This window comes from Crinia signifera, chromosome 19, assembly GCF_055691185.1.
Source record: "Crinia signifera chromosome 19, ASM5569118v1, whole genome shotgun sequence".
NCBI lineage: Eukaryota > Metazoa > Chordata > Amphibia > Anura > Myobatrachidae > Crinia > Crinia signifera.
Window position 1 is genome coordinate 31,135,210 of NC_139226.1, and position 26,563 is coordinate 31,161,772.

Genomic DNA, 26,563 nt, shown 5'->3' on the forward strand with positions numbered 1-26,563 from the left:
TATGATACCAGCCCATGATACATTTGTAAAACGTGGAGGCCATGTAGCCTTTCTTAGGGGTGTGGCCTCACGTGTATGATGACAGCTATTATTTATTAATGACTGCTCTAGGATGTAACACCAGAGTATGAGAGGTCTACACACTGATGGTGCTTCACCCGCCATACTACTGTAGACCTATGACGTGACCTATTCCCGGGTTATGGCTTTTTCTGTCTGATTTGCAAGGCTGCGACCGAATGAATCAGAATACCCTTCCCTATATGTATGGGATAAATTAAGAAGTGGGATTGACAACCAGAGTGTAGCTTTAATTTGTTTATTTTTTTTCAAAATAAAATAATAATTAAATCATACCCTCCATCATGACCCATTGCATTCGGTACCTACACAATGCTCTGCTCCTGGACTTTCCCTTTTAATGTATGAGTGCCGTCACCTGAGTTGAAACACCCTTGTCAATTTCCTAGTTCCACACAGGTGACGGCACTCATACATTAACATACCTCCCAACTTTCGTGCTGAAGAAAAAGGGACACTCGGGGGGCGGGGCGTATGCAAATGAGGGCACGGTTTAGGCTAATTAGCCGCAACCTCATTTTCATACAAGAATAGACGCTGTGCGCATGCGCACAGCGTCTATTCTATTAGATTGGGGGGTCTCCCAACTGCCACCCCCCACAGCGGGACAATACCTGCCGCGGGTGGGACAGCGGGACAGGACCCGAAAATCGGGACTGTCCCGCTGTAATCGTGACAGTTGGGAGGTATGCATTAAGAGGGGTATGGGTAAAAACCAGACCAGGACTAAAACCCCAGACTGCCGGACCGGACAGCAAACTCTGTGCTGTCCGGGGGTGTCCTGTCTGGGGGGGGGGGGACACCTGACCTGTCACCAGGTAGAGGAGGAGGGGTAGAACAAAGTCTCCCTGAATGGTCCGGACATGTAGCAAAAACCGGACGGTCCGGACCACGCGGGGAGGCTGTAATCTCCCCTCCCCCATGTCCCTGGTGATAGCTATCACAGGGACCCCCCCGGACAAGGCACCCCCCGGACAGGACACCCGCCGGACCGGACCCTACAAACTCCGGACTGCAGATGTTGATGTCCTGTCCGGCGGTCCGGAGTTTAGTCCGGGTCCGGTTTTTACATAGTCCCCATTAAGAGGGAAGTCCAGTAGAAGAGCATTGTTTACCCAATGCAATGGGTCATGTTGGAGGATATGTAATTATAGTATGGGGAAGAGTTAGGAGGGGGGCTGTCAGAGCAGTCTAAGCAGGGGCAGGGCATCGGAAAGAGCGGGCGGGCCATCAGATCGGGCAAGACCTATATCTGTATCTAAATAAATTGAACTCCTTTATTATTTACTAATTCGGCATCTATTAACTGTATCTCACCTGTATGTACATGTAGTCAGTATTATTATGTCAATGGAGAATATCCTCTGTTCTAAGTTGTCTACTGCCCTTATTATTCATATAATTGTTTTGCGAAGCTGCTCATACATCTTCAAGTCCTCATAGACCGGAGCCATAGGGCCCAATTCAGCCCTAATCGCAGGGCTATGAATTTGCAGCACTGGTGATTTTCGGAGGATTGCGCATGCACGCGGTCCGCAGTGCGGCCACAGCCAGTGGCGGCCTGTGATCGCAGGCTGTCCGATGGCTGATTGACAGTGTTTGTAGGTGGCATGCCAGCGTTTTCTAACCCTGCTATCACCTGTGGGGAGCTAGGTAATTGATAAGAAAGGGTTTCACCACAGGTGATGGCAATCATACATTACCAGGGAAGTCCAGGGGCAGAGCATTTTCTCCCTCATGATGGAGAGGGTCAGGTAGGCAACTATTCCTTGTAGCCTAACATCCTCTCCAGGAGAAGCCTGGTAGGAGACGCTCTGCAGCATTTTCTGGGAGCAGGGGCGGAGCTTGTCATCATCAACCCCTGCCCCCATTTCTGTAAATGCCCCAATTTGCGTCTCTTTGGGGGTGTGGCTAAGATCGCGCAGCTATTACTCTGTTGCATGGACATCAGCATCACTTGCGAACATGATTAGGCCCAATGGTCACAGTGTTTTGGGATACGTTTAATTGTGTCTGTTGTGGTCGGTAGATGTCTGTAGACAAGTAGTAAAACATCAGGGAGAAAAACACTTGAAATTCACATCTGCAAGGTTTCTGTTGGCCAAATTTACAATTTGAACACCCTCATTGCTGACTCGGTATCCGGGTGATAGGTGGATAGTCATTAGTTCAACATGCAAAATATCGACATTGACACAAGTTCGACATCCAAAAGGTCATTATTGACAAAAGGTAATCAAAATAAAAAGGTTGACACGAGTTCTTCATTTTCTGGACTTTTACATACTATAACATCCATGTGGACTCTGATTGGGACTGGTAAAGTGAGTGTAGCAAAGCCATGTGAGGGAACTAATTGCTAGTCCATGTCAACAGGTGTCGACATTGACACCCAAAAAAAACCCTCATGTCTACCTTTCCACATGTCTACCTTTTTCATGCCGATGTTTTGTTTCTGTCAACCTTTTGTCAATGGCAACCTCTTGCATGTTTTGGTATACACCTGTTCATTGTCTACGCAGATGTATCCATCCGCACCCTGCTGCCTCCCAGCACTAAGGTTGTGGGTTCCGTTCCCACCACGGCCCTCATTTGAATTCTCCCTGTTCCTGCGTGAGTTCTCCCTGATTAGCTCCCACAGTCCCAAAATATATGGGTAGGTTCATTGAAGATAAAGTGGAGAGGGATAAGTATACTGATAGGTTCATTGGAAAATAAAGAGGAGAAAGGTAAAGTACCAGCCAATCAGCTCCTTGATTTTTTAAAAGCGTGCAAACTGACCAACGCTGATTGGCTAGGTAGAGATTGGCGAGTACTTTGGGGCTATTTACTAAGGGCCGGTACACACCTAAAGATGGAGAATCCCCAAACCCTCCAACATCTGATGGGCAGAAATCGGTACAACTCAGAAAGGGGGAGTGGCCACGGGATGGGGGCGTGGTCACGCCTCCTTTCCCATACTTTCAATGGTACTACAGTTGGAGGGTTGTTCTGTTGGGTCAGAGCTATAACACATCAGGTCACTGTGACACTGTGCAGCCGTGCTGCTTGCCTTGCACAGAGAAAGTCATAGTGCAATTCCTCCCAGACTCGTTCCTCAAGGCAAACTAGCACTAGTGTCTAAATAATATCCAAGTTGGAATACAACTGACTTCAAACAATGCATTATTACTTTGTGTACACCCTGTGGCACCATATAAATAAAGGTTCCCATTAATACCAGTAATGCCCTTATATAATCATCATTGTCTGTCCTCCTGTATAATGCTGTAATCCTGCACTGTCTCCGCTCCTCTCCTGCAGCGCTCAGCCTGAGATGTGCCCAGTGCATTGGCAGTAGGTCTGCTTGCCCGCTGATTGGAAGGAAGTGCCCACCCTACGGCCCACCTGTCTCTCCCCGGCCTCCAGTGCACAAGGTGAGCAAATGCTGGAGATATTATACCCAACTGAGACACCTTTTTTACATCTTTACATGCTGGGACTTGTAGTTCCAGAATTGCTGTGGAAACACAGTTGCCCATAATGTAAAGTTGGGTACATTATGGGCAAGGTTTTCTGGTCCCTAAACCTTCTATCAGATGCGATGTGTCATGGGTGCAGGTCACTTACCCTTATACTGTAATGAAATAAAGACACGGAGACGTAGATTTGGCAGAGAAGCGTCAGCTGTTTATTAATATACAAATGATTATTGATATATAGGAGGATCTGCCAAAAGAAAAAAAATGCTACTAATTGTATTGGCAACTCAGCTAAAGTGTCCTCAACAAACACGAAGACACAGAGGGGAATAGGGGGGGGGGGGGGGGTAGGGAAACACAAGTGAACTCGGCAAGAGGTAAAATAAAAACCTGCTGAGGGACAGACCTAGAACCAAATTGTGTAATTGTAAATAGCCGAATTAGTCCGTCAGTACAGGCAAAAATTGTAAATCCCTCAAGACTCCCATTGCCAACAATGGCGAGTAGCTAATCTCCGAGTAGGACGGACAGGGGAACAGACAAGACAAACACAGGACAAACAACATTGGACATGACCAGTGGTGGATGTTACCTATGGGTTACAGGACTGAAGCCCCCCCAGGTAAAATCCACCACTGTGCTCTGACAAGTGGAGCCAGATGCAGCCTGTGAGACTGTACTGGCTGCACTGTGACTGGTAGTGACTTCCTATTGGAAGTCCCACCTGCCAGTCACCCAAGGCAGTCCCATTGGGAGGTGATCCCTCCCTCCGGGATGCCTCTATTGGCTGCCTCAGCTGCAGCTCATAGAATCCGGGGTATGTGCAGTACTGAGGCTGACACTGCGCATGCGCCAGTCCCGGTGATTGTCATCTGCAGTGTACAGGTGTCAGGACCATGATTTAGGGGCCCATTTATTAACATTATTTTTACTAAAATAATGTGAAAGGGGGTGTTTTCGCACACTTTTCACATTTTTTTAGTTTCACCTAAATGTAATAACAATGAATTGTAAGAGTTTTCGCAAATTTATCTGATTATCACAAATTTTTAGTCAGTAGTTTGCATTTCACATAATTATAATGGGAAATGTGATCTACTCATATTTATTAAACTTCAATTGTAAAATTAATTCGGAACTGTGCCTAGTGATAATAACGCCACTTTTTAGAGGCGTTGTGCAGATTCAATTTGCTATAAAGCTGTCTTAGAAGCCTCTTATAGCAGCTCACCCCCCCCCCCCCCCCCCCCTTCCTGTCTCCCCTTTTGAGTTTGCATTACCCCGGGGAATAGATAGAGACCTTTCTTTAGTTTAGTGTTAAGTGCATACTGGTCTACTTTTGATTTCACCTCTCCAGGAGAAGCCTGGAGAGGCAACACGTCAGGGGGGCGGGGGCAAGGCTGACATCACTTGGCCCCGCCCCAATGCCGAAAACGCCATGATTCGCGGGGCCACGGAGAGGGGGTGGGGCTTAAATGCTGCGAAATGCAGCAATCGCGTAATTTAAGCTCTGCCCCCTCACCAAGGACCCGCGATTGGTAATTAAACCAGTGGGCAAGGGGGGAGCGGGGGCTATCACTAGAAAGCGGGAGACTTGCCCACCTTCCCGGAGGGCCGGGAGAAGGACCTAATTTTCGGGAGGCTCCCGGCCATTCTGGAAGGTTAGGCAAGCCTGGTTAAGTGTAAGCAATCTGTGAGAGATGCCTGCAGCTTCGTCTCTCCTGGTCCCCCCCCCCCCCCCCCTCGTCGCTGCTGCCAGGGAAATCAAAGACGAGCACCGCGGCTCTCTTCTTCTGATGTTCTTTTAAACAGCACATGCACATTACAATTAAGTCTATTGCAAGCGCGAATAGATCTATGTTACAGCCGCGAATGGGATTCGCAGAGACAGGGCTTTAACGCCAGCTCTGTCTCGACACCCGAAGTTTGATACATTCAAGTGATAAAATGTATTGTCGCAGTGCGAGTTCAGTCGTTATTTGCATTGCCTGAATACAATTAATTTTAAAACTGAAGCAACCTATAGAAGCTGGGGGCCAGTGCATGTGCCGTACCAAGGATGATACTGCGCATGCGTCAGTCTCACGGCGGGAACCAGCGGAGGCATCAGCAGTGGAGGGAGGGCCAGCATTGCAGCCATGGCAGCCCCAGTCTGGCACGGAGGTAGGAGCCGACGCTGGACATGACACACCAGTAACAGACTGAAATATGAACACAAAACTGTTACTACTAGTTACAGCAACGGCCTAGTACAATGTGTAACTGGCCAATTTCCATCAGCCCAAGACCTTAGGGGTAACAAAATTTACCCCTAATTTCTGGAACCAAAAAATCTGCAGCTGCTGAAGCAGCCGCATTAATGCGGAAACATTGCGCTCTGAAATCCCGAGATGAGAGGCCGACACTTAAAACACCGCTTCAAAAACCACCCAAACTGACACTTTATGAGCGGAGTCCTGTCCATATGCACGAGCCATGACCCAGGAACATCCGGACATAAATACACATGGCCAGGGTAACTATGGTGATACGTTGATATCCTCAACAAAATCCACCTACCCCTGCCAGCCTGATTGGTGTTCGACCGCCGTATTCTACAGATGACTGACCCCTCACCTACTATCCGATCGGAGCAGAGTAGCGGCACCCAGTTTGGTAGCTCCGAAACCAGTAAGGCCCAGTGAAACGCAACTGAAAAAGCCACATGTAACAAAACCATCTCACGCACCAACCCATGAATTGCTGCTAACACCGCCGGAAGCAGATGCGTGTCCACAGGTCTCCTATGGTTACATTGCACCGCACAAGTGGGACAGTCATCAGTTCCCAGAAAGCGGGACTGTCCTGCTCAAGCTTGTGGTTTATGCATTTTAGGGCTGATTCTGGTTGCCCAGTAAGCTTCAAGGATTGTAGCTTACCAAGTGCCAGACAGCCCACCCCACCCACCACCGCTTCCCCTCGCATGTGTCTGGTGCGGGAGAAATCATTCGATAGTCGCCGACCATCGGATGATTTTTCCTTGGCCTCGCAAATAAAAGTCAGAGGAAACTGACTATTATTTGCGTGTTCTGGGACGAAGACAGGACGGGGGGCTGATGTCATATGATGTCAGCCACCCCCCCCCCGCCCCCCCCTGGCACACTTTGTCTGCTGGGCGTTCCCAAGGGCAACACCCAACCCTGCTGGTGTCCATCCGGGTCCCGCAGAACATGCTATATTACCAGGCAGACAGGCATTTACTCGACTTTGGGATCCCGACTGTCAAAACACCGACAGCCACGTTCCCGACGGCCGCTGTCTAATTTCCCTCGTAGGGGTCCCCGACCCCCCATAGAGGGAGAATAGAATAAGTGCCCGCAAGGGGCTTAGATGCGCTCACCATGCTGTCTGGGTCCGGCCAGTCAGGATCTCGATGTCGGGCTAATGACTGTCGGGATTCCGACTGTCGGACCCCTGTACCACACCCGATAGAAGATGGCTGAGTGCTGATGGAATTGCACAGAGAGGTGGGATAGTAGGGAATGGAGAGAAGGAAAAGAAACAGAAATATGGGAAGAGTGAGAAGAGAGGGAAGAGAGAAGGAAACAGGATAACAGCAGAGAGGAGAGATATAGGAGGAATTACCTGATTGTACGGTGATGTAGATCTTTATCCTCCTGCCCTACTCAGGAGATCCGAAACATGACCGGCGATGGGATGCACGGTCCTCGGCACACGGGACAGCTGGGGTTTGTGTCCGTCCACTCGTAGATGCAGCTTGCGTGGAACATGTGGCTGCAGGGCAGGACGGCCACCAGCTCTCCCGGCACAAAGTCCATTAGACAGATGACACAGGATTCTGCGGCTTCATCCTCCGTAGCATGGTGAGCTGGGAATCCGCAGATGTCTGCCACCATGGGAGGGTTGTTCGGTCCGCTGATCTCCACCAACCTCGCCGGAAGATTGTTGCTGGTGATCTCCGCCTCCATGACATGGAAATCCTCACCTTGTCCGTCGAAAAATAACATGAAGGCTGGGAGGTTCCGCCCGCTGATCTCAAGCACCATGGCCGACGTGATGATGAAGTTGATCTCTGAAACGATGGCTGGGAGATTCGGCGCATTCTCTGCTGGTTGCTGGCGCCTTCTTCCTCTTCTGCGCTCGGACCGCAGCCTCTCCTCAAACACGGTCTCCGAAGCGTCATCTGAAAATATATACATTATATAGTAGCCAAAATAATGACCGCAATTATTTGATAATAGTATATAAGGGGGCTAGGGGGGACATTTCACCAGGCCTCTGACTGGTAGGGGGCCTCAAAATTGGCCTATATATATTGTCTCAGGTAGATGACGCAATGTTACTGTGGTGATATATTCCAGCTCACCAACACCTAGGGTCCATATGCAATGTGATCGGTGTAGGATCTACCGCCCAGGATCACATTGCAATATGTGATCCTTTCGGCTGAATGAATGTCCCTGCATATGCAGGGATAGGTGTAATGGGTAACATTACTGCCTCACAGCACTGAGGCCATGGGTTTGATTCCCACTATGGCTCTAACTGTGTAGAGTTTGTATATTCTCCCTGTGCTTGCGTGGGTTTGTACTCCGGTTCCTCCCACAATCCAAAAATATACTGGTAGGTTAATTGGCTCCCAACAAAATTAACCCTAGAATGTCTGTGTGTGCGTGTGGCGGTGAACATAGATTGTAAGCTCCTCTGGGGCAGGGATAAATGGTAGCAAGATATGGACAGATGTATTGTGCTATGTACAGATGGCTGCCTTCTGGTAGAGGGATGCTGCCCTCAATAGGAAGAAATACAGAAGAAAAAGACCAGTAGGCGCCTGCTGTACACTAAAAAAACAATTTAATTAATAAAGAACAAATAACATAAAACAATAAATTGCATGCATGCAATAACACAATTAAATTATATTAAAAAACCACATCAATGCAATTGCATATTGGTAAAATGTAACTTATAGTTACCAAGTCCTGATTGGACAATTAGATTGCGTAGATTGGACAGGTGTTCCAGTCACACGATGAGGGATAGTTTCCAAAGCACAATATAGGGTTTGGCGATAAATGATAAGTCCTCCCAAATGCAGCGAATGGTGAGCGGATGGATTGCTTACTCACTTTTAGGTCTCAGCTGTATGATGACCAATCCTTGTTAGTAGTGTTGGTAGATACCCGGATGGTTTGAAAGATAATCGGCACTGTCTCCCAAGGTCTCTGCGGCGTGTACCTGATTGCTTGGTGTGTACACACTCCGCCAATCACCTTGCAGCGTTAAGTGCTCATCCAGCTCCTGCACCGGCCAGCGAGCCAAATGCAGGCTGAAGTGCACTATCTCCGGCGGGTGTAGCCTCCGTTGAGGTAAGGGTGCACGCTGCTCCTATTTGAAATACAGCTTATCACAGTCCTCCGTGTGTGCGGCGGCTGTCAGGGAGCACTCTGTGCCAACTGTGGATACCGGTAACGGGGACCAGAATGCAGAGGAAAGATTCAATCAGAGGTCAATGCTGCTGATGTACCCCTCAGGTCCTCGGCTAGCGGTGCTCACGGAACTCCTCACAAAGACGCGTTTCACCGTGCTCAGGCGGCTTTGTCAATTCAGGAATGGGCCAAGGCAATTGGCGGAGTGTATACACACCAAGCAATCAGGTACACGCCGCAGAGACCTTGGGAGACAGTGCCGATTATCTTTCAAACCATCCGGGTATCTACCAACACTACTAACAAGGATTGGTCATCATACAGCTGAGACCTAAAAGTGAGTAAGGAATCCATCCGCTCACCATTCACCATAGGACTTATCATTTATCGCCAAACCCTATATTGTGCTTTGGAAAATATCCCTCATCGTGTGACTGGAACACCTGTCCAATCTACGCAATCTAATTGTCCAAGGACTTGGTAACTATAAGTTACATTTTACCAATATGCAATTGCATTGATGTGGTTTTTTAATATAATTTAATTGTGTTATTGCATGCATGCAATTTATTGTGTTATGTTATTTGTTATTTATTAATTAAATTGTTTTTTTAGTGTACAGCAGGCGCCTACTGGTCTTTTTCCTCTGGGGCAGGGACTGATGTGAATCTCTTATATATTTGGCTACATCTGTCACTCAAAGTGTGTCTGAAGCTGTAACGCTGGGTGGAGCCTCTGACTCACATGTTACACAGCAAAGACACAGCTACTCACCAGACACACCAGGTGAGCGCCCCACACCTCCATACCTCCCAACATGACCCTCTCCAGGAGGGACAGAATGCTCTGTTTGTGGACTTCCATCTTAATTTATGATTGTCATCACCTGTTTTGGTACTCTTTACTTAGATGGGCGCCCGTCGTGGTGATCGCGGGTACATTTATGTCTGGCCGCGACGCGACCGACGCGATGCCCGCGATTTCCCATTGAAACCCATGTTAAACATGGAAATCGTGTCGGTCGCGTCGCGGCCGGCCATAAATGTACCCGCGATGCCCGCGACGCGATGCTCCCGATTTGCCATAGGAATCAATGTTAAAAGGCCCGATGGACACGATTTTACTGTTAAATGCCTCAATGGACCCGATTTGGCCATAGGAATCAATGTTAAATGGGCCACAGAGCCCAAATAGCCACAATTAACCCTAAAATGTCCCCCCAAAATTTTAACGCCACCCCACGATCCACGCCAACCCGAAGCGTGGCGAGCGCAGCGAGCCCGCGTCCTCCGACCTTTTCATGCCCTACTATCCACTAGGGCGTGGAGTGAGAATAGAATAGTGTGGCGAGCGCAGCGAGCCACCGAGCCCGAAGCGTGGCGAGCGCAGCGAGCCCCGCGAGGGGACGCGGATACCTTCACAGTTATACGCGTCCCCTCGCGGGCTTCACAGGTGTCCGTGGCGACGCGGACACCTGTGAAGCCCGCGAGGGGACGCGTATAACTGTGAAGGTATCCGCGTCCCCACGCGGGGCTCGCTGCGCTCGCCACGCTTCGGGCTCGGTGGCTCGCTGCGCTCGCCACACTATTCTATTCTCACTCCACGCCCTAGTGGATAGTAGGGCATGAAAAGGTCGGAGGACGCGTACCGCCGCCCCTCGCGGGCTCGCTGCGCTCGCCACGCTTCGGGTTGCCGTGGATCGTGGGGTGGCGTTAAAAATGTGGGGGGACATTTAAGGGTGAATTGTGCCTATTTGGGCTCTGTGGCCCATTTAACATTGATTCCTATGGGCAAATCGCGGGCATTGAGGCATTTTACATTAAAATCGCGCTCAATCAGCCTTTTTAACATTGTTCCCTATGGGAAAATCGCGGTCATCGCGGGTAGCAGATTTTTATGTACCCGCGATTTACCCGCGATGACCGCGATTTTTACCCCCGACGCCCGCGATTTCAATCGCGGGCGCCCTTCTAGGTAAAGAGTACCCCTGTTTTAAACAGGGTAATTGATAAGAAAGGTGTTTAAGCACAGGTGATGGTAATCCATAAATTAAGAAGAAAGTCCAGAAACAGAACAATGTGTCCCTCCCCCTCCCCCCCATTCACGGCAACCTCACGATTAAATGGCACATGCAAAACACTGACATGGCTATGGTCGACAATGAGAAAGGTTGACATGAGTTTTTGAAGATTTATTTTTCACTTTTTCAATGTTTTCATATTCATTCTCATGTGTCGACATGGACACTAATGAAGTGCCACACTTATGTCAACATTTACATGTGTTGACCTTTCTGTGTTGATTTTTTCTTGTGGCGATTTGCGGCACCCCCCGGCGACCCCCCCCTCCCGCGATTCACAGCACACCCCCCCCAATTCGCGGCGACTCCCGCGATTTGCGGCCCCACCCCGTGACACCCCCCTCCTGCGACTCGTGGCACCCCGCGACCCCCCCCTCCCACGATTTGTGCCAACCCCCCAGGCCCCCCCTTCCTCGCGGTACCCCCAACCCCCCGCGACCCCCCCCTACCGCGATTCCCCCCCCTGTCATTGCGGCAACCCCCCACCCCTGCGACCCACCCTCCCACGATTCACTGCAACCCCCCGCGTCCCCCCCTCCCACGATTCGCGGCACCCACCCCCCCCCCCACGCAATTCACGGCATCCACCCACGACCCCTCCGCCCGTGATTCACGGACACACCTCACCTCCCCCCACCCCCGCTCGCGATTCACGGCAACCCCAGGATTAAATGGCACATGCAAAACACTGACACGGCTATGGTCGACAATGAAAAAGGTTGACATGAGTTTTTGAAGATTTATTTTTCTTTTTTGAATGTTTTCATATTCATTCTCATGTGTCGACATGGACACCAATGAAGTGCCACACTTATGTCAACATTTACATGTGTTGACCTTTCTGTGTTGATTTTTTCTAGTAGCAATTTTTTTACAGTGACAACTATGTGCAAATCAACCTACACATCATCAACCAATTCTTTGTATAATATATAACACCTGTTCTGTTTTACTGTAGGTGTTTTAAGATCTTTTACTGCTACTATTACTGTTTATGTAAATGCATTCTGAATGACAGCAACATCCTACCATCCTTCTACAAGAATATATAACCAACTAGGTGATTTATCGCGCCCCGTGCCCCCCCCCCTCCCGCAATTCACGGACTCCCCGCGCACCCCCCCCACGATTCACGCCCCCTCCCACGATTCACATCACCCCCCCGCACACACCCCCCTCCCGCAATTCACAACCCTCCCTCCCGCAATTCACGCCCCCTCCCACGCTTTGCGGACCCCCGCCCTCTCCCGCGATCCGAGGACACCTGCGCCCCCTCCCTCCCTTGATTCACGGCACCCCCCACGCCCCTCCCACAATTCACGGCACCCCTAAGCCCCTCTTTAGTCCCCCGTATACTCACACACCCCTATCACTACCCAGCTTCCTGCTCTCCTGAACCGTAACTTCCACCACTGGGGAGTCGCTGACGCTGTTTTGCCCACATGCCCCTATCATGCCTCATAGCCCAGCCTCCTGCTCTCATGTACCCTAACTCCCACCCAGTAGGAGGAGACACTGACTCAGGGCCACCATCCTGTACTCCTGTACTGCCACACTGGACCCTCACCCACTGGCAGAAGCTGCACAGTATCTCCCACCCTCCTCTTTAGTCCCCCTTATGTCCACACACCCCTATCACTACCCAGCCTCCTGTTTTCCTGTGTCGTGACCTCCGCCAGTGGGGAGCCGCTGACTCAAAAACACCCTACTATATTATTGCACACACACCTAAACAACATGCACACACAGCCCCCCCCACACCCACAAATGTCAGTGTACCATCCACACTATCAATGTACATCTTACTCTGTAACTGCTTTTTAATTAAACAAAACAATACACACCCCCTTCCAAATCAAATGCTCTCTATTTAACACATTTCACCTATAACTCAAGTTGCAATACAGGCCATGTTTCATACAATTCTAACCATCTTTCTCATATACAAATGTTCACAAATTAAGGGGGCGCAGCCCCTTACGACGGTGTGAAGAGCGCCCGTAGGGCGCGATGAATCACCTAGTGTTCATATATTCTCTGTAAAGCGCTGTGGAATATGTATGCGCTATATAAGAAACTGTTAATAAATAAATAATAAATAAATTCTCTGTACAGCGCTGCGGAATATGTGTGCGCTATATAAATAAATTATCCAGTGCATCAGTATATGTATACAGTATTTTATTTGTACAAATGAATAAAGTTAAGCATTACAATCAATTTAAAATGCATTTTTTATTTTTTTTTCCACTTTACTGCCCCCCCCCCCCCCCGACTCTTGTCTCTGATGGGTCCCTAATACTACGTTTGAATGCGGGGTGGGTGACCCCCAAAAAAGCATCTCATAAATCTGCATAAATACCAAACTAGTATTAATATAACAAGAACCTTGTTATTACTCAATATTAGAAAGCAGAGCTTATTATGATTATTATAGCGTGGGCATCAGCACTGTAGTTTTCTTTCTTTGTAGAACTACAAGTCCCAGCTGGATAGCACCTCCTGATGTGTATTATTAGGGTTGCGGTTGAAGGTCCTTTTCCCCCATAGACTCTTGAAAACCTCATCATTTTATTAGAGGCTGTCTGCAAATCTGCTGATCATTCCCCTAATCCAGCAATCCTACAGCTTCCATTGTATGAAAACCTGCGTTACCAATCACAATCACTATGTGCTCAGAATCTGCCATCTGTGGCCCCCGTACATTGTAGGATTTGTTTACACAATCATCTACAAAATGACAAATCGCCCCAGTTCATTACTGATGTATGGGGGCCACATCTCCAAATGCCGCCTGCATACCACACAGGGTAAGGTGACATGGGAGGAGATGTATCAGTGCTTGGAGAGTGAGATTGAGTGCCAGCCAATCAGCTCCTAGCTGCAAAGTCACATGATGTATTTGACAGTTGGGAGCTGGCTAGTTGGAAATTATTCTCTGTCATCTATATGTCTCTTAAAGTTTTAGTACATACACCACTTTGGGGGCCTATGTGCTAAGAGTTTTAGCGATTTTAAAACCCAATGTGTGTGATAAATGGTGATCCAGCCAATCAGCACCCAACAGTCATTTTTAAGACACATGACAGGACCTGCTTGGCTAGAGCAACACTTATTGTACAAATTTGGTATGAAATGGTTAAAAAATTGTCCCCTTTATCTCTCTCCACATTATACCTCTACAAGCTGTCATGAATCTCCCCCAGAGTATAAGGTAGGACATATACTAATGTGCAGCTAACTCCAACCGCCGCCCGCATGCCACACAGGGTGAGAGGACAGAGGGAGAGATTTATCACAGCTTGTAGAAAGGTACAGTAGGGAGAGATAAAGTACAAGCCAGTCAGCTCCTTACTGTCATTTTGGATGGCAGTTAGGGGCTGGTGGTTTGGTACTTCATCTCTCCCCAGGCTATCACAAATTGCCCCTTAGTATAGAATCACTGCCCCTAACATCTCACTTACCAGGATCTTCATGACGGCTCCTCCATCTTCTCTGGTCCTGGAGGAGCCGTCTCAGCTCTCTTCTGCTCATCTCCAGATGTTAGATGCTAGAAAGGAAAATAGGACTAGAACAAACAGAAAGAATGCCTTTTGCTGGTGCACCAAAGATTAAAGTGAGACTCTTAATACATAACGTTTATTTCATTGGTATAAAATATAGTTAGCGAAATAAAACCACACATACAGAAATGACAACATTTAATAAAAAAGGGTAAGATGTTTCCCTTGACTCAGTGTGACCCCACTTCACCTCCACCCTGTATGTCAATATGTTTTTGCACGGTATGCAACCACAAGAGAATAGGTACTCTTGGTGAGACAGAGGACCTGTGATGCACAGTATAGATGTCTCTATGATTTGATACATATAGGTGCTCTCTCATATGTATACTTTGTATCTCTCATAGAGACTGGTTATTCGTTAGCATGGGTTTATGTCAATCACAGGGACCGACTCATAAAGTTCAGGCTAGTGAATGCATCCAGACCAGACAGTTCCGCCAGACGGAACTGTATGTGTGGTTTTATTTCGCTAACTATATTTTATACCAATGAAATAAACGTTATGTATTAAGAGTCTCACTTTAATCTTTGGTGCACCAGCAAAAGGCATTCTTTCTGTTTGTTCTAGTCCTGTAATCCTAATGCCTATGGTAGCACACCCTCACCTGTTTTATACAAAATAAAAACCTATGAGCATTGAGGAGGGTCCTAAAACATAAAAATAAACTCCTACTTTTCTGTGCGATTGACATATCTCCCCCCCAATTTGTAGAAAGGAAAATACAAAATAAAAAAATCCAGGGAAAGCACAGATTTTATTGTGCGCTGTGTATCAGGATCCAAAGCCGGAAGTATCACACTAGATGCCGAAACAGTCTAGTTCGCTCTTCCAGAGGCAAGAGTTTAGCACATCAGCAACAACTGCATCAACTGCTTCAACTCATCAAATGCCACTGATGGTCCAGTCTGCATGGGTTTTATACCTGTCCATAGGATTCAAAATGGCCAATCAGCTCTCAGCGCTGCACTCCGGCGGCCATATTTGTTATTGGCATAGAGAAAACCAGCTATTGGGAATAAGTATTCCCATGAATGTATTGAGTAGTTTACACAATATTTCTACAGATTTTATAATAAAGCTCCACCCACTACCCCATAAGCACCTCCCCTGCGAGGCCACAGATTGGGACTGAGTGATGGCAATAGTGACAGTTGGCTGGTATGTCTCATGGTAAAATCTCATCTCTGTCCCATTGCTATCACAGCTTCCCCTGATACCTGCTCCGTCCCAAATCATTACTCGCCAGCCTGCAGCATAGCTGGCACAGGTACTGTGTGGGCATTTATGTACCTGCACTATGGGGGCATTTATGTATTTGGTACTGTGGGGAGGGGGGGGGATTTTTGTACCTGCACTGTGTGGGCATTTATGTATTTGGCACTGTGGGGGGATTTTTGTACCTGCACTGTGGGGGGGATTTTTGTACCTGCACTGTGGGGGCATTTATGTATTTGGCACTGTGGGGGCATTTATGTATTTCTCACTGTGAGGGCATTTATGTATTTGGCACTGTGGGGGCATTTATGTATTTGGCACTGTGGGGGCATTTATGTATTTGGCACTGTGGGGCATTTATGTATTTGGCACTGTGGGGGCATTTATGTATTTGGCACTGTGGGGGCATTTATGTATTTGGCACTGTTGCCATAATTTGAATATTGGAGACAACTGTGCTGCATAATATAAATCTGTATTATTTTGTGGCCACACCCCTTTCCCATGGGTGTGTGTGTGTGTGTGTGTGATAGTCTGTGGGGTGTGTGTGTGTGTGATAGTCTGTTGGGTGTGTGTGTGTGTGATAGTCTGTGGGGTGTGTGTGTGTGTGATAGTCTGTGGGAGCACCCATCGGTAAAAAAGGAAATTGGCGCCCCTGCAGTGAACATATTAGAGATGGAGACAGCAGGGAATGGGGAAGATGGTTGGGAAGGGGGGGGAGATGTCAGTGCTGATATGTGTAAGAAATTTTTTAATGGGGATTTACAAAATGGGGTTGGCTTTTATTTTTCACTGACTAGGTGTGTAGGCCACGCCCCCTTGCACCAGGCCACGCTCCCACATTTCGGACCCTTGCCTAAGGTGTGGGTTGATGTCCCTCCTGCCGCGGATTAGAAGTTGGGAGGTATGCTGCTGTGGCAGAACAATGACCTGGCAGCTTATACTACACTTCCGACCTCACCCTGCTGGGGCAGCACAATGACCTGGCAGCCCGTGTTGGCGTGTCACTCTTCCACCCTCAGGGGTGTCAGTAGGAACATACCAGCCCATGATACATTTGTAAAACGGGGATGGCCACGTAGCCTTTCTTAGGGGTGGAGCCTCATGTGTATGATGATAGTTATTAATGACTGTTCTAGGCTGTAAGCATGGGAGTGGTCTGCACGGACGGTGCTTCGCCCCCAATACTACTGTAGACCTATGACTCCTGTTCCTGGGTTATATAAATGCATGACATATTTTAAAGAGCAGAAGTTGGCTTGACATAGCAACCAATCAGAGTGTAGATTTAATTTGTTAGAAACAATTTATAAAATAATAGTTTTTATATGGGAAATAGTCAGGAAGTGGTTGTCCGGAGCAGTGTAAGCAGGGGCAGGGCATTGAAAAGAGGGGGCGGGCCAGCAGATCTGGGTGCGGATATATGCAAATGAAGATGGATTGATAAATAGGGGTCTTACACTTTTTTTTTTTTAAATAAAACTGCACTTTGTAAGCTGCAATATAATTGGTTCAGGGCAGCCAGGTGACATGTGGTTTATTACCTACAGTATGCAGAGGCTGCGGATGTGAGCAGATCAGGAGGTGTTGTTGTTGCTCATTGAGTAATAATATGGGTAAAACCTATTACGCACGGCAATACACACACGTTACAGTAACACTTCTCTCCAGTTATCTCCCACGGTCGCAAAATATATGGGTAGGTCCATAGAAGATAAAGTGCAGAGAGATAAATATACCGGTAGGTTCATTAGACAATAAAGAGGAGAAAGATAAAGTACAGTAACAGCCAATCAGCTCCTGTCCTCGATGCCCCTGGGCGGTGGGCATTGAGCTGATTTTAGTGTAAAAAATAGAATAAACTATTATTTTTAACTGTGGAACTATGAGTCCCATCAAGCCTTCCCTGCAAGCTGGGACTTAAAGCATTGAAGGGCTCGCTGGGTCTTGTAGTTCCACAGTTAAAAAAATAGTTAAATAAACACACACAGACACATAAGAAAAATAAAACTTTAATACATACATTACACACACATACTGATACTTACCTATCTTGATCCCGTTGGTAGGTCCCAGGGTCTTGATCCAGTGCCTTGTCCTGCTCCATGTCGGCGGCATCTGTCGGCATCCATCCGGGTCCGAAGAAATCCATGGGGGACCTGTGGAAGGAAATCCTACTCACCCAGGTCCTCTGGCGAACATCCCGACATCTTCTCCGTCTCCGCCGCCGGTACACGCTTGGAATGAGAGGCGCAGAGATGTTTCATCTTCCGCGCCTCTCATCCAAATGATTCTATTGCCCGCCTAGCGGCCAATCAGGAGCCGAGAAAGTCGCCTCCTGATTGGCCGCTAGGTGGTCAATAGAATCATTTGGATGAGAGGCGCGGAAGATGAAACATCTCTGCTATGATGAGGGTTGATGGTGCTGGGAAAGGGGTGCAGGGTCAGAGGCGGAACTAGTGGCGGTGCTAGGGGGCAACAACCAAAATCTTGTCTGGGGCGTCATTTAGGCTAGGGCCGGCTCTGTATGAACATTACTGCGTGCTTCTGGGCATTCCCACTACAGTGTAGGTTTTTGCCGTGTCATAGAAGCCTTATGTTGCGATGAAGCTTTAAGCCGCACTAAGAAGCTGATTAAGAGGATCCTAATTTACTGATGTTCATGTCTATGGGAAGATTACACATGCAATCTGCCCCTCCCTCACAGCACTCAGAATGCCAGTCTACACAAAGATTCAGAGCGTTGCCACCGTACGGACCCTGTGTTGTCTGTGGGTACTGCCAGAGAGCCGTTCATCTCATAGGAATTAGTGGCAGGTTGAATGACAGACTGTCAGTGTCGTTGCTGTAACCTGCTCCTTGTTAATGGCTTTGGATACCGTCGGTCCTAATACAGTGTTGGAGAAACAGATGTAAGTATTCTATCTTCTTCCATTTAAGTCTAACTAGATTTGTAAGTGTTATTAGGATAATGTCCTCTGGTGAGTCAAACGTAGCATCTACAACATCTCATACCTGAAATAACAGCAATGTGTGCTGTATAATATTGAAATGTCCCAATGAGTTTCCTATCTGTATATTAATATGATGAATTACATTAGTGACATATCTATGATGCTGTAGATTTGGCATTGTAATTGTTTGCTTAATTTTGGAGTAATGTGGTAAAACGTCCGCTTGCCGCACACAATGGCTCACCATTGTGCTCTGGAAAATGTGACAGTTGTCAAACTTTCTGTGCACCTGCTCGGTGACCTGGAACATTTGACCTGCTGGGTGGTCTGGATACTGTGACAGTTATTTGCAGCCGCCCACTAAGCTGGGATTTTTCTAAATTTGACTCCTAGGGAGTAAAATGTTCCACCCAGCAAAAGTTTCCTAGTTATTATTATTGCGGAGATCAGTATCATTATTGATTATATTATTGTTTGTGTATACGGCACAAACAGGTGTTCATAATGCAGTACAGGGTACATTTAAATACTACAAAACAATACAGTATGTAAAAGGTTCAACCTGATTGTGCTAGGGGTTTAAATCAAACAATGAGATCACTTTACTACTGACACTTAGGGGGTTATTCTGATTCACTCTGAAAGGCACAATCACTCTCTAATGGACAAAACCATGTGCGCTGCAGGCGGGGCAGATGTAACATGCGCAGAGAAAGTTAGATTTTGGTGTTTTATTGTTTCTGTGCAGGGTAAATACTGGCTGCTTTATTTTTACACTGCAATATAGATATCAGTTTGAAGTACACCCCCCACCCAAATCTAACTCTCTCTGCACATGTTACATCAGCCCCACCTGCAGTGCATAGGGTTTTGTCCATTAGAGAGTGATTGTGCCTTTCCGAGTGAATCGGAATAACTCCCTTAATAAGAGTCGCATCCAAGGGCAGGGTGAAAGGGTCAGAGTCACTGACTATGTATTGTAGTGCACTCGAAATGTTGCTGGAAGATAACCTAGGGGGCAGAGGGCCCTGCTCATGACATCTTAAGCTAGGTGCACACTAATAGATATATCTGCAGATCAATTGATCTGCAGATATATCTACAGACCAGCGGCGTAACTATAGCACCGCAGCCCCCGCCACCGCGGGGGGGGGGGGCGCTGTGCATATGGGGGCGCCGGGGGCTGTGGTGCTATACTTAAACCCCCCCCCCAATCCCCCGCAGACTTACCTATCTCGCTGGTCCCGGCGGCTCCGTTCGTCTGCTGAGGACCACCACAAAATGGCCGCCCCCATATAGCACACAGTTCTCTGAAACTGTCTGCTGTATGGGGGCGGCCATTTTGTGGTGGTCCTCAGCAGAAGAACGGAGCCGCCGGGGCCAGCACGATAGGTAAGGCTGTGGGGGATTGGGGGGGGGGCTATGCCACTGCTACAGACGGATCGGAAAGAGTGTTCTCCATACATGCTGCCCGATCCATCGGGACTGACATCACAAATAGGCGGCAACATTTGCATGCGCCCGCCCACTGAGCTGTTAGTCACCAGCTGCTCCCAACGCGGCTGTACAGGCGGCCGGCAGATCCCTCGTACACGCAGAATGATGTGTGTGTTATACAGTCGATGCGATATATCGATGAACAACGCCATTCACAATTATATCGATGGTATACAGTGGCCAATGGTGAATCGATATATATCAGTTGTTCAATCGAACATGCAGGCAGGTCCGACTCCATTCTGAAACGCACGGGACCGTGCATCCGATTGGATTTGGGACGATATCTCAGCCCAATTTGTCAGAATCAGGTGAAATCGTCCCAAGTCGCAGGGTACCGGAGCCTTAATACAGTGCAAAGTGTACAAGAGGCTGCTGGCTAAATCCACAAGCCGTCAGCTTAGATAAGCAGCTTTCGTGTCCATCTTAATCCTGTGCGTCTGGGAAAGTGTCCCAGCAATAATTGTCCACATAACTGTATTCAGGTTAAATGAATGGCTTATAATAGGCGAGGAGAAGGCTCAGGTGGTTAAATAAATTACCTTGTCCTAGAGGAAATTAATGTGTGACTTTAGAAGAGCTTCCAGAATAAATGAATTATTTATATCAGAAAATGAATATCCAACTGACAATGACGGGTTCTGAGTTGACCTTTATTCGCTCAGGATGTGTAGAATAGAATTAATGATAAATCACACTTAGTATAAACAGACATGAATAAGTCATAGTTTCCTGCGCCCCCTGGAAGGTACAGGAGACCGGCAAAGTATTGGCAGACCTCCCAGACTCCTGTGGGGCACGTACCTGATGAAGGTTGGCAGGTCCATGATGCCAGTCACTGGGTGATTGACAGGTGTATGTATAAATCCGTCCTGTCCAAATCATTTTAAATAGTCTTTTATTAATGAAGTTATTGAGAACTATACTTTGTTTAATGCAGCCCAGAAGATACAGCCGTCTCTCACCAGCCCCTCCCATCAGGTGAGGAATAACACGCGCTTAGGGCCTCACTCAGACCTGATTGCTGGGCTGCGATCAGCGCCCGGCGCCTGTCACTCAACTTGCAAACGGCCAGTGATGTCTTTGTTCACACGAACGGCTCGCGCATGTGCATTGCGTACTGTGCGCATGCGCGCTCGTCCGATAATCACAAGGCTATTCGTAGTCCTGTGATCAGGGCTGAATCAGCCCCTTAGATAGAACACCATAATATACATTGTCAGCATAAGCATTGCATAATATTATTTCCCAAATGACCTATGTTAATAAGTAACAATATACAGTATATCTGTTATTAACAGTTTTCTTTATTATTTCACATAAAAGTGGGGTGGAGGATGATCTATACAATGTCCGTCAACAGAGGCTGGAGCTGCAGGTAAACTGGAACTGTATTTACTAAAGCACATTAGATTATACAAGTGTACTTGGGGTCGCCGAGACATTGGGGATGTGGTGGGTGGGACAGGGCATTGGGCATGGCCACACCCATTAGGGAGTATTATCCTATGGTTTGCACAGCCATGATGAAAGAGGCGTGGCCTCAGCATCCCCTGGGTTATATGTATTCTCAGCCACCTAGAGAGGACCATGTACCTTGTATGTGCACCCCCTTCATGGAACCGAGATACGGTCATTAGTTCGACAAGTATAAGGTTGATAGTCATTAGGTCGACATGGGTCTAGGTCGACATGGGACAAGGTCAACAGGTCGACATGGGCTAGGTCGACGGTCAAAAGGTCGACATGGGGTTTCTCACTGTTTTTTGAGCCGACAAGTGCCGACAGGCAGCATTTCATGCCCTACCATCCATTAGGGCATGGTGGGAGAATAAAATAGTGTGCCGATCGCAGCGAGGCACCGAGCCTGAAGCATGGCGCGCCATGCGAGGGGGCACAGTGCACTTTATCCTGTGTCCATGTCGACTGTGTGGACATTCGGGTAAAAAAAACAGTGAAAAACCCCAGGTCGAGCTTTTGACTGTCGACCTAGCCCATGTTGACCTAATGCTTATGTCGACCTAATAACCTGTCGACATTGTCCCATGCCGACCTAGTGGTGTCGACCTAAAAACTGTCAGCCAACTTATGGTCGACCATGTGATCCATACCCATGGAACCTAAGGGCATACTATACAGGACACATCAGTAAACTGAAGAACACAGTATGGATGCACCACCATTAAAGATAGATGGGGTAGATGTATGAAGCAGTGATAAGGGAGGAGAAGTGATAAAGTGCCTGGTACTTCATCACCGGCCAATCAGCACCTGACTGTTACAGGCTGGGTTTTAAAAGGGACAGTTAGAAACTGATTGGCCGGTGAAAAAGTACCAGGCACTTTATCACTTCTCCTCCCTTATCACTGATTTAAACATCTACCCCAGAATTTCCACACACTTCTTATAATAATGTTGGCAGTGAAGGAGAAGTGAGACATCATATTCCTCATTATTATTCCTTATTACTCTTAAGCGTAAACTCTTCGAAAAGAAACAGAGAAGAAAGCGGCTGGAGCCCCAAATGATACAACCCAACGTTGACTATAAAGGCAAACCACGGAGGTCTCGGAAGACTGAGGATCAGGCGGCATCGGTGGAGCCCAGCAATGGGAGCAGCATATTTATGGGTACGACATACAGAGATCACAATACAAATGGAGATCAGAATGCTCTTTTATACTGTACGTATGACATGTGTTGCATTGTTGCTGCCTCTTAGATGAATATATATATATATATATATATATATATATATATATATACTGTATACTGCATCTTATGAAGCAATAATATGGTGCTATTCAGGGCTTAAAGTGGTCCTGGAGAGGTGGTGGAACTCCTTTTCCCACCCCACCTCCTCATTAGGCAGCCCAGACCAGGAAATTTGTGCCCTACCTCCCATAAAGGCATAATGGTCCCACAAGGAAGGAGTGTGGTCACACAATAGTACCGCCAATTAAAATTACAACACAGAGTAGCACAATCATATACACATTACACCGCATGTAGTGCCCTTGATTCATATTAAATCACGTATTAGTGTCCCTTATGCACATAATGCCCACAGTTGTGCTGCTTACATAGACGTGCACAGAACGTTTTATTAGGGGGTGCACCATCAAAGGGGTATGCCTAGCACCACCTATTGGGCATGTCTAACGCCACCAATCAGGCGTGTCTACCATCATATATTGGCACTCACTACAATATAAAACGTCTCTCAGCCGCACCATAATCTCCTGCCTCTTTCAGTTATAATATAATTACTCTGTGTAACAGTACATGCCAATAAAGTCAGAAACATATATGGATGACGCAGGTATGTAGTGCTATGGATGACGCAGGTATGTAGTGCTATGGATGACGCAGGTATGTAGTGATATGGATGACACAGGTATGTAGTGCTATGGATGACACAGGTATGTAGTGATATGGATGACGCAGGTATGTAGTGATATGGATGACACAGGTATGTAGTGATATGGATGACACAGGTATGTAGTGATATGGATGACACAGGTATGTAGTGATATGGATGACACAGGTGTGTAGTGATATGGATGACGCAGGTATGTAGTGATATGGATGACACAGGTGTGTAGTGATATGGATGACGCAGGTATGTAGTGATATGGATGACACAGGTGTGTAGTGATATGGATGACGCAGGTATGTAGTGATGTGACAATGGTCTAGTACAATTACCAATGCAATACACACATAATTGACTGATGGGTGCTTCTTTTAATGGAATACAGTGCTAAAAAGCAAAAGTCTTTGGTAAAAGGTATTGCTGGTATTCATAGGTTTTCATAATGGTGCACCCCTGTGCACCCCTAACACTCAATGTGCGCACACCTATGGCTGCTTATACGGGTGTGGTATGGGGTTCCAACAGTCGGGATCCCGACAGTCATTAGCCCGACGTTGGGATCCCGACTGCCCGGACTCAGACAGCATGGCGAGCGCAAAAAAGCCTCTTGCGGGCTTGCTGCGCTCGCCACGCTGCGGGCACGGTGGCTCGCGTATTCTATTCTCACTCTATGGGGGTCGTGGACCCCCACGAGGGTAAATAGCGGGTGGCCGTCGGGCACCCGGCTGTCTGCGTTTTGACAGTCGGGATCCTGACGTCGGATAAATGACTGTCGGGATCCCGACTGTCGGGAACGCGTCCGGCACCCACTTATACACATCTGTCTCTGTCACTGCAGAAGCTCACTGTTCCTGTCCCTCAGCAGCTCCATGCCCTGTGTCCCTCCAGCAGCTTCCCCACCTTTAATTTCCTCCAGCCCCCTCTCCAATGTTCCCTCTAGTGCAGGCATTCCCAATCACGGTCCTCAAGGCACACCAACAGTGCAGGTTTTGTAGATATCCAGGCTTGAGCACAGGTGACTTAATTAGTATCTGAGGGATTCTGATTAAACCATCTGTGCTGAAGCCTGGATATCACTAAAACCTGCACTGTTGGTGTGCCTTGAGGACCGTGATTGGGAATGCCTGCTCTAATGTTACGAACACGCTGTGTGCGGCAAAAGATTTTGGCTGTGCAACTTTGGAAGGAAATTTTTATTTTTGTGCGTCACTTCTATATAAAACTGGAAAATGACGTTCAGCATTTGTGTTAACTTTTCTTCAAAATGATATTAAACATTCAAAACACAGCACATGATGTAGTTAATGGGTGAAACACATTAATTGAGTCCACAACTGCAAAAAGTTTACCACTGCTGCTTTGTGCGCTCTGTTGTAATGTCTGTGCGCACGCTCGGCGAGTTGTGCGTGCGAGCACAGCTTAGAGGGAACACTGCCTCTAACCGTTTCTTCAGCAAGCACAGACGCTGCTCCTTGTAGTGGCTCATCTTCACTTCAGCGGCAGTTGTGCATGACATCACATACAACGTGCCAGAAGAAGAAGCTGCTGGTACAGGCTTTTCGGTTGGAATTATTGTGCATGGCTGTGATAGAGGTGGAACTCAGTTCCCCCTACCATTAGAGGTGGTGGAACTCAGTTTTTTCTGATTGCAAGCCGTTCGCAACATGACTGAAAGGAAGCTGATGTTTGTGGGTGTCATCGGCCGTTTTATGGGAGTGTCAGAGAAAACACGATCTCGGAGGGGGCGTGTGAGGTCAGCTCCGCCCCCATCAGCCTGCTTCTATCCCACAGGCAGAGTAGGTCCTGGGTTAGGCACAGACTACAAAAATCAATCAATCAATGGTATTTCACTCTGGTGGGGCGGCGGCTATCCGATTGCAGGGCTCTGCTAAATCGGCCAGGTCAGAATAACCCCCATAGTCCTTACACACAGAATTATTTCATGTTCTTTTATCTTATAAACAAAAACTTCCAGGTGTCTCGGTGGATGCTGCAGCCTTACCAGAGGGTACCCCTGTCAGCCGCTGTCTCAGTCCAGTCACAAGGAAGATCCAGGCTGATTGTAAGCTAGAGAAGGAGGAGCTCCATGAAGGTACGGTATGCTGGGAAGTGGACAAGACCCGGTCATTTAGCAGCAGAGTCACAATAGTTATTAGGCCATATTGTACTTATCTACTTTAAGTGGAGAAGAATCCGGCAGAGATGAGGCGGCCCGGCCGAGTAGGCTGCACACGGCAGGGCCATCTTAATGCATGGGCTTACTGGGAAGCTGCCCTAGGGCCCCACAATTCTAGGGACCTCCGACCAGGGGTTTTCTGGTGCCTCTGGCGTTTCTTTTGCGGCTAATAGAGATTGCTGCCCGGCTGCTTTCAGTATGAATTACACAAAATCAGAGCTGCTGGGAAACATTCTCTACTGGTCTGCAGCGACTAGTTACTGGCTCTACACATGCTAATTGCTGGATGGCTGATAACAGGTGGAGAGACACTCGGTCCCCCTCCCCGCCTCCCAGAAAGGTGGGCAACCCTCCCGGTTTCTGGGGTCCCCCTCCCCGCTCCCCCCCCCCCCCCCCTGTTCCCGGCTATCTCACCCCTGACCATGGCGTTTAAATAACCGGATGGGTCGATCTCCGGTGAGGGGGCGGGGCTAAAGTGGCAGAATTGCGTCTTTTTAGCCCCGCCCCCTCGGCAGCGATCAGTAAATTGGGTTATTTCCCATCATGAGGGCGGGGCTTAATGATGTCGCGCACAAGCCCCGCCCCCCGAACACCTGCTGAAAGTCTCCTCTCTGAGCTTCTCCCGGAGAGGAGATTCAAAAATTCGGCCACCCTGAGATAACATAACAATAGTGTAAGTGAGCATCAAAACAGTAGACTGTATTAAGGGTCTGATTCACAGTTGATC

At 47.8% G+C, this 26,563-nt stretch overlaps 1 protein-coding gene across 1 annotated transcript in view; it reads left to right on the forward strand.

The window, feature by feature from the left end:
• The window catches only part of LOC146042335 (tubby protein-like), a 37,532-nt gene that overhangs the window by 163 nt on the left and 10,806 nt on the right, over positions 1-26,563 (forward strand). The window contains exons 2-6 of the mRNA XM_083162310.1: positions 3,385-3,497; positions 21,225-21,265; positions 21,611-21,662; positions 22,761-22,914; positions 25,636-25,752. Coding sequence (XP_083018436.1) covers positions 22,809-22,914; positions 25,636-25,752 — 223 coding nt within the window. The 5' untranslated portion in view covers positions 3,385-3,497; positions 21,225-21,265; positions 21,611-21,662; positions 22,761-22,808. The remainder of the gene's footprint in view (positions 1-3,384; positions 3,498-21,224; positions 21,266-21,610; positions 21,663-22,760; positions 22,915-25,635; positions 25,753-26,563) is intronic.